This window comes from Rutidosis leptorrhynchoides, chromosome 1, assembly GCF_046630445.1.
Source record: "Rutidosis leptorrhynchoides isolate AG116_Rl617_1_P2 chromosome 1, CSIRO_AGI_Rlap_v1, whole genome shotgun sequence".
Lineage (NCBI taxonomy): Eukaryota > Viridiplantae > Streptophyta > Magnoliopsida > Asterales > Asteraceae > Rutidosis > Rutidosis leptorrhynchoides.
In genome coordinates, this window is record NC_092333.1 from 713524435 (window position 1) to 713533445 (window position 9011).

At 36.0% G+C, this 9011-nt stretch overlaps 1 protein-coding gene across 1 annotated transcript; it reads left to right on the plus strand.

The window, feature by feature from the left end:
• Window positions 1-426: 426 nt before the first annotated feature.
• Window positions 427-2232, plus strand: LOC139854225 (E3 ubiquitin-protein ligase RSL1-like). The gene is made up of 3 exons (XM_071843545.1): window positions 427-878; window positions 1014-1101; window positions 2045-2232. The coding sequence occupies exons 1-3, from the start codon at window positions 427-429 to the stop codon at window positions 2114-2116; spliced, it is 612 nt and encodes a 203-aa protein (XP_071699646.1). The 3' UTR covers window positions 2117-2232.
• The last annotated feature ends 6779 nt before the right edge of the window (window positions 2233-9011 follow it).

Sequence of the window (9011 nt, forward strand, 5' to 3'; positions counted from 1 at the left end):
GGCCGAACTGTTTTAGACTACGAATCACATCATCTGAATGATAGCAAAAAAACCCTAACCATCATTATAATTTTCTCCACAATTTCAAGTAATCATTCCCTGTAAATTCCCCCAATTTCCACCTTATTTTTTCTTCAATTCTCCTTCTTCCAATATCACTCCAGTTCTTTCTCTTAATTCTTTTATTAGGGTTTTTGGTTTCCGTTAATGGGGAATGTACATCAAAACCCCCAACACAATTCACACCCTTATCAGAAACAAATTGAAAACCAACAACAACAATTATCATTATCATCATCATCATCATCATCATCATCATCATCAACGACAACAATTACTTGTGAAATTTGCATAGAACCAGTGACACTACCCAACACAATATTCAAGAACAGTAATAAATGTGTTCACCAATTCTGCACTGATTGTATGGTCAAATACATTCAGGTGAAGCTACAAGATAACGTATCTGATATCAAGTGTCCATCCCCAACTTGTGATCACTCGTTAGAACCATTATCTTGTCGACCCAAAATTGCAAACCATCTGTTTAATAAATGGTGTGATGTGCTATGTGAGTCTTATGTGTTAAGGTTTGATAGGGTTTACTGTCCTAATAGAGATTGTTCAGCGTTAGTTGTTAATGAATGTGGTAATGCTGGTAGTTTGAAACGATGTGTGTGTCCCAATTGCAAGAAACCTTTTTGTTTTAAGTGTAAAGTTTCTTGGCATGCTGGTTATAGGTGTGAAGAAAGTGGGGAGACGAGGGATGTAAACGATATTGCGTTTGGTATTCTTTCTGAACGGAAACGGTGGATGCGGTGCCCCGTGTGTAGACATTGTGTTGAGCTTGTTAAAGGTTGTAACGCTGTTCGTTGCAGGTATACAATCATACACTTAAAGTGACAATAACATGACAACTTAATCATGATTATGTTAAATTGAATTTGGATTATATTATGTTTATGTGCATATCATAATTCATTTGTTCGTTTTTTGAACTGAACTTGTTACAGATGTGGAATTAAGTTTTGCTACAGGTGTGGGAAAAAGTTTGATAGCCTTTGGTGCAACTGTCCAAACTCATCTACATGTTTCATGTTGGTAAGCTACCTGTGCTTGGTACTTTTGGCTGTGTGTTCATTCCATCTTCTATTTAAATTTATACACTGATCAGGATGCAACGAGATATAATAGTTATATTATATTATCTTATTGATGTAAATATAAGTAATTAAAGAATGAATATTATGTAGTACTTTGTGTGTGATATGTGTTTGGAAGGAGCTAAATACCAACTTATATATTATATCTAGTAAAGTAAGTCTTTTAAGTTGTTTATATACTTAAAGAGTGCAAGTGATGTTACTTACGGTGAATCTATATAGTCTGAAATAATTAATTAGCTTTTCACACTCTGGTTGTTAAAAAGCTTCACTATGATTGTGCCCTTCTAGATTGCTTAATTGGTTTATCTTTAATACGGCTTTTAATATGTTACATTATTTTCATGAAAGAGCTTAATATGTGATCGGCAACGATGTGAGATTATGGCCGATACCACAAAGTTATTTGAGATATAAGAAACTTTTTTTAGGAGCATACTATGATGACATTTTTAGTTGCACACTAGATAATGTAATTATGGCGGAACAAATTCTGTATAGGTGAACAAGAAAGTGGCATTTAATGTGAAAGATATACTTGTAACGAGCTTCTATATACTTTTAGGATTGTAACAAGCAAGGTTTTTACTCGGTCACGTTTACAACACCTACATTCTTTATGATTAATAGATTCAACTACAACTAAGATTAGCACATATAATGGACATTTTTATTTTGTTTGACATATGTATCCAATATCCCATATTATTAATTCATTGTAAATCTTGATAATTTGTTGTGCTATTGAGGAACAATATTTAAGCCATAAAGAATGCAAAATGATCATGAGTTTTCACAAACTTCTGAATCATTAAGTCAGCTAAAAAGCATAAAGTGTGATTATTTCTCATATAACTTTTGAATTTTGCATTTTTGACCAGAAAAATTCCATGCTGAAATTGATTCTTTGGATATTTTTCGAGTACTTACGAAATCAGGAGGGATTCTACTAGAGTATCTGAGTATGTGAAAATTTTGCAGCCAGAATTTAGTAGAAATCAAGCAGCAGTTTGTTAAAAGATCTCTTCTGTGGGTATTTCTCATATAACTTTTATATGTCTATATTTATTATATATGAACCATCTCTTAGTATTATTTCTGGTATGGTGTACATATCATGCGCCAAACGCTAACCAACATGTTCCGAATGCTACCCCTTCATTTTTCTTTGCCGTAATAGTTACTACCGTGGGTATTCAACTTATAGCTTTATCTGAAGTTGTAATTTTTTTTATAGATTGTTTGATTATAGGTTTAACCTTTAAAATATTAGTTTTGAGGTTTAACGTTTATAGTCATAAAAATTTAACACATGTTGGTTTATTTTTACTCGGGTAGCATGCAATCAGGTTGCTGAAAGGCATAAAAAGACCATAAAATAAGCAAGTAAGATCAGTACATCAAATTTTTGTTATGTTACTGAAAAGAAATACATATCTTAATGCATTTAAGCTTTCAATATTTTAGTAGCATTTTTTGTAACTATAATGAAGCAAATGAAACTTTCAATTCAGTTAATCTACATAGTAGACGCTAAAGCATATGATTTTATACTATAAGCTTGGAAGCTTGGATTTGTTTCTATTGTTATGGGCCCTCTGTTTTTTTAGATTGTATAACAGATGGGTGCCTTGTAGTGTATTTGAGATGGGTCAACTTTGTTGGCATGTTTTCATTTTTAATTTATTTATGTTCTTTGTCAAAAATAAATAAATAAATAAAGCATCTCTTTTTTTTTTTTTTAACGGCGATATTGACATCGAATGCTCTCTTTTGTCACCCACACACACGTTAGGAGGAAACTCTTCATACACCATCGCCGCATTAGGTACCCGATGTGCTTTGGATTGAACTAAGAGGCTTAAGACATGTGCCGTATCACCCCAACAGAATTCTTGAGAAAATTCCCCTCTCAGGATTCGAACTCTCGCCTATTATTTCAAAGATGTGGGCTCGGAATAAACATAGGAGTTGTACCACTTAGGCAGTGACTCGGTGGTATAAAGCATCTCTTTATCATAAAGGTGTGCGTTAAAAATAATGGACAGTTATGAAATTTCTATTTGTTGTGTTGTTCATAAATGTAGTACAGTACATAGTTTAGGAGTAGAAAAACTAGTGGAATTAAAAAGCTAAAAGACCATATTAAAAAAAGGTAATGACCATTGAAGCCTTGGCTTGAGTGGTACGGGCTAGGATTCAAGTTGGGTACTGACAACCCAGGTTCGGTTCTCACTCAACGCGGGAGTTTCCAACCTTTGATGGTACTATCAACATCAATGCGATTTGGGAAGGTCCCGGGAGGGTTTTCCCAACCTTGTATTAATACAAGGTTGGGAAAACCGGATCCGGACAAAAAGAAAACCGGATTTTTTTTTGTCCGGATTTTCCGGAACCGGTTCCGGATCCGGTTCCGGTTCTCGGCGTCGGATTTTTTTCGGATTTTTTCTGGAATCGGTCTTTTTTCGGTTCTCGACCGGATTTTTTTAGGATTTTTTTTCGGACTAGGATTCGATGGCCGCATCATTATTAGATTACTAGTATAAATAATATAAATTGCTAGTTTTAACATATCAATGACCGCATTATTATTATACGCACTATAAATAATAAAAAAATTGCTAGTTTTTCTTAAAATATGTAATTTTTTTGATTATCTTCTCAACTCGAAGTCTACTTATTTGTTTATGGACTACGAAAACACCATATTATGTACGAGTATTACATAAAATTATTATGTTCAATAGCATTATTCATTCACTCATGCAAATCACCATTTTGATACTACTGTATTAATTATTAACTTAGTTCACTTGTGGTTTTGATCACCCAAATAATTAATAGAACTTTGTGTTTGTCCCACATCGGTTGTGGAAGAAACCAAAAGAGACACCATGTGGCTATAAAGGACAAGGAGCTGTGCCACTAGAAGATACATATACAATGTTGGCCTGAAATTAAATGAGGCCCAAGTAATAGTTCTAAATTTTGGGCTTTTTTGAAAAACCGGATCGGATCGGATCCGAATCCGGATCCAAATCGGATCGGATAAAATCCGGTTTATATCCGCAAAAAATCCGGTGAGGTTGAAAATCTGGATCCGGTTGGAACCGGATCGGATCCGGATCCGGATTTTGATGTGTCCGGTTCTCGTTGTGTCCGGTTTCGGATCGGGTCTTCGGATCGGATCTGGATCCGGTTTTTATGTGCATCTCTATTCTAAACAATGTTTTAGCTCTCAATTCCATATAGTGTAAAGATTTAGGACCCAAACAAGACAAGTGATTTATACTAATCACTAACCCACGAACAACAAACGAATATTTAGAACAAAACGACAAATAAACGGCACAAGATATAACGTGGTTATATTCCAACTCCAAAACACGGAGAAGGGTTTAGTCCACGGACGCAAACCAGAGATTTTTCACTATTAATTTCGTGCACACATATATAGGTTACAATAAGATGCTTAAATAGGCAAAACTCAACAAGAAAATAGCTTTGGGAACAAGAAAACGTGCTTTTCCTCGTCAGACTCCCGGATAGGCTTAAGCCGCGCCGTGGCTGGAGGAGCCGCGTCGTGGCTTAAAGCATTATTTCGAAACTGACAGCATTGCAACCTTCGAACCTCAATTCAAGTGTTGAACCATGATGCGCCTTAATGAGCCACGGCGCGCCTTAACACTAAAACGCACTTTTCTTGTTGTTTGGATATCCTTCACTCATCCAACAATCTCCACTTGAAGGATGATCTAAACAAGCTTCGCCAACCCGTCATTATGTTTAAACAAACCCACAATAACTCTAGACTAGCCGATTACCAACTCCTTTTGATACTGCCGGATGAGACACCCGAATCACGCCGCACTTCACTCGTTAGCCTACGAGCAAGTGAAGTCTTTCGACACCAAAAAAAACTGCTAAGTGATAATCCAATCTCATAGTTACTAGCTTGGGCCATCTCGGTTTTTATCGCCACCATCTTCTAATATGAAGATCATCTTCATAAACCAGAAGACCAATTGAAGTATGCGACTCTTCAATTATATGATTCTTCATGAGACTACACCCCCTCACCGATCACTCTAGACATGTCCAATCCCGAACACACATTTCAACGATCACCCTCGTACAGGATGTCACCGTCTACCTATGATTTTCCTTTCCAGCAATTAGAAAATTCAACAGACGCCCTCGTAGACTCTTCATCAAGGCTCCGGTGAGAACGCAGTCATAACCTCGAAATCTACTAACTTTTCAACTTTCCGCTTTCTTGCTGGTTCACTGACCTCCTCATAGCTATGAAGTTCACAAACCCATCTTCTCATCCCAAGCACGCTCCCATTGTACGAGTAAGAAATAAAACTGCGGCTACTCGAGAAGAAACTTGGTTCGTACCACTAGTCAGTCACAAATTTCTTTGCCATCGGAGAGTAAAACAAGTACTCGAAGCCCTTGTGTTACCTAGAATCATCACACTAATCTTGAGAACATTGGAGACAATGTCACGTAATCATCTCCACAACTCCACTAGTCGACTAACTCCCACTAGCTCGATAACTTTCGTCGGTTACCAAACGCACACCAAGTTCCCAACACCCTCAATGATCCTAGAAAGCTCAAGTTCTGGGACTTACAAGATTATCCGCCCTCCTTCCACCTAAAGACTCCTAATTGATCACCCACGAAGAAAAACGCTCCTTTTGTTGAAACATCAACCAAATCCGAGCAACCGTCGAACGCGTTCTATCCGACACCCTTCGACAATCAATTTCGCTTAGTGACTAGGAACTCTAATCCGCTCGCATATTCCATACACACTGGAATATTGACCAAACTCCATTGGTCATCCCGTTTCCAGACCCCGCAAGCACCAAACTTCCCCGATAACTCCCATTATCGACTTTCAACCCGATGCATCTTGTTCGTTACAACAACCACCCTTAACCGAGAGAGAAAATCAACCTCCTGAGCTTCCATAACAAACCCACATCTCTGAAAACATAGCTTGTATCGCTTGAAGTTTCGCGAGACAAACCGTCTCGCACTTGCGTATTCAAATCCGAAAAAATTCATCCTGAAAACTGCTCAGATTCAAAAAATCGTATCTCAAAATTTAACGGTCCGATTGGCCTCAAAATTTTAGAGCAACTAGATCTATATGTCTTTTACTCACAGTAAAATGTTCAAGGCGATTCAACGGTTAACGAACCCGCTATGAATTTTCTTCGGCAGCTGCGCATGAATATCCGAATTTTGCTCAATCGTTCCTTCGTACGGGATAACGAGGAACAAGAACCCGACCCGTCACCCGGATCTTTTAGTAAATCTCTCCGTGTATCTTCTACAACAAAACTCTATCGAACCGACCCCTTTTAGACTTCGTAACCTTTCGCGAGTAAATCACCATCATAATGCAACTGCATGCACTGTTACATCATAACCCTCCAGGATCAAACCCACCATGGTGTGATCAACTTTTATGGATACATAGACATACCCTAAGTTCACCGCGATCAACTAAGTCTCTAGATCTCGACACAAGTTGTAAGACACACAACCCTGTCATTTGATTTAACCTTGATGAAAAAACCGAGTCATCAACCATATCGAACACCTTGCTTTTCAAATCGTCATCGTGCCCATACTCGAACCTTAAGCTCTGATACCACTTGTAAGAATTTAGGACCTAAATAAGACAAGTGATTTATACTAATCACTAACCCACGAACGACAAATGAATATTTAAAGCAAAACGATAAATAAACGACACATGATTTAACGAATATTTAAAGAAAATTTCATAATTTCAGAAATCATGTATATGACATGACATACCCAAACACATGGAATCAATGATCAAGAAGTGCTCCACCTTTACGAAACTCAAACAATGCATGGGTCCCTCGCACAAAGATACTAACATACATACATAAGTAATTATGTAGAGTACCATTTAGACCACTTGTATTAGTAGAAGACGTTTCTTGTGGTGTCACTTGCATTTTTGCACTTTTTGGATGAGTATGACGTGTTTCTTTATTGAGTGGAGTAGTGGTGGTGTTTCTTTTTGGTGTTAGTTAGGAGTATTGTGATGATGTGTTGAAATATAATTGGGTTAAGTATAAAAGGGGATAAAATAATATTTTTAAAATAATAAAAAAAACAAGAAACAGATGTTTCTTTATCCGTCACTTTTCAACACACGCTCAAGAAATGCCTAGAAGACTAGAAGTAACGCCTCAATACTTGAATTATTGGTGTCAGTTGGTGATGACTAGGCAAAGAAACGCCGTTTCTTGCCATTGATACAAGTAGATGTATAGGCATGTTATGCATACAATTTGTCCATCGAAACCCTCCATATTTGGATGTAACATCCAAAATCTTTTTACCTTGGAGGGTAAAACCTAGTAAGTAAAATATAATACACATAATTCAATCAAGATATAGATAGAACCCAACAAAGGCAACAGTTTCCATTTCTAATAGCATCTATATATTAAACAAATGGAATTAGAAACTAAAACCCCAATTTAGTATCTTAAACGATCAAACGTCATATACAAATATCATTTTTTTACTCAATTTAAATGTAATTCACTCAATTACAACTCATGCTTTTGGTGTTTTTCATACTACATCTACAATCCCTCTTTTTGACAAACCAAGTAAGTGATCAAACATATGAATCAATTTTTTTTTTTATTTAAAATATAAATTCATATGTTAGTACAATCAAAAGACCCACATCAAGTTTTTTAGGCTTGTTTTTGTAGTCAATTGCAGTTTTCGTATTGATTATTCTAGAATGTTGTATGTTCAAACAGATCTTGCGATCTATCACAATTGTATGTATGTATGTGTGTGTGTGTTTGTGAAATCCGTGATTTGATTGACAAAGTGAACATTTTTTTTCGTCATCAGAATTGGATTCGAGAAGAATTCGAGCGTTTTGTATGTTTTATCCATTTCAAAAATTAAATATGTATTTAATTCGGAAGGAAAATGAAGAGGGTGAATTGTTTTGTTCAAAAAATGATGAATATATGAAGGTATACGTAAGAAAATAATATTAAATTTATATTTATTTATTTTGTATTTAAATTAAATATGGAACGATTATCAAATTGCCACTCATACTTGATTGCCATGTGGACAAAATCACAACCCACACTCATTCCTGCGTTGGCGATGGGTTTCATGCCAAATCAAATCGCACGACGTTGGAAAAGCTCCGCTACAAATGTTCTAACACGCCACTTTTGGTACAACAACAAAAAAAATTTATTTCTACAAAAGTAGGGTATGAAAAAAATAAGACGTAGACAATCATTATTTTTTTTATGGTCAAAAGTTTCTCCACCATCGCTAATGGTCAAAGGGGTCACTTTGACTATTTGTTTAAACTAGTTGTGGAACCCTCGCTTCGCGCCGGAGTTCGGTTTTCAATGTATTTTATTGCATTTAATTTGTAAAATTATTTCGTAGCTAACGATGATGTCGTTGAAGCGCAACTCGAGTCGAACTAAAAGCTAAAACTCAACAAAGATTTAAATGTTATTTTAAATTAACAATATACGTGCATCCCCGCGTTTCGCTATGGAATTGTTGACTTTTAAAAATTTAACGCAATTAAGTCGTTATTCCGTGGAGAAAAATATAAAGGAAACCAAAAAAGAAAAAAGAAAAAAAATTTGTTATAACGGGCAGAGAAAAATATAAAGGAAAAAAAAAAGCTACAGTAAACGAACCGAAAAAAAATTGCTATAATAATTCCGTTGTTACAGTGCTAACGGGCTACAGTGATTCCATTGCTACAGTCTGTAGCAATGGAATCACTGT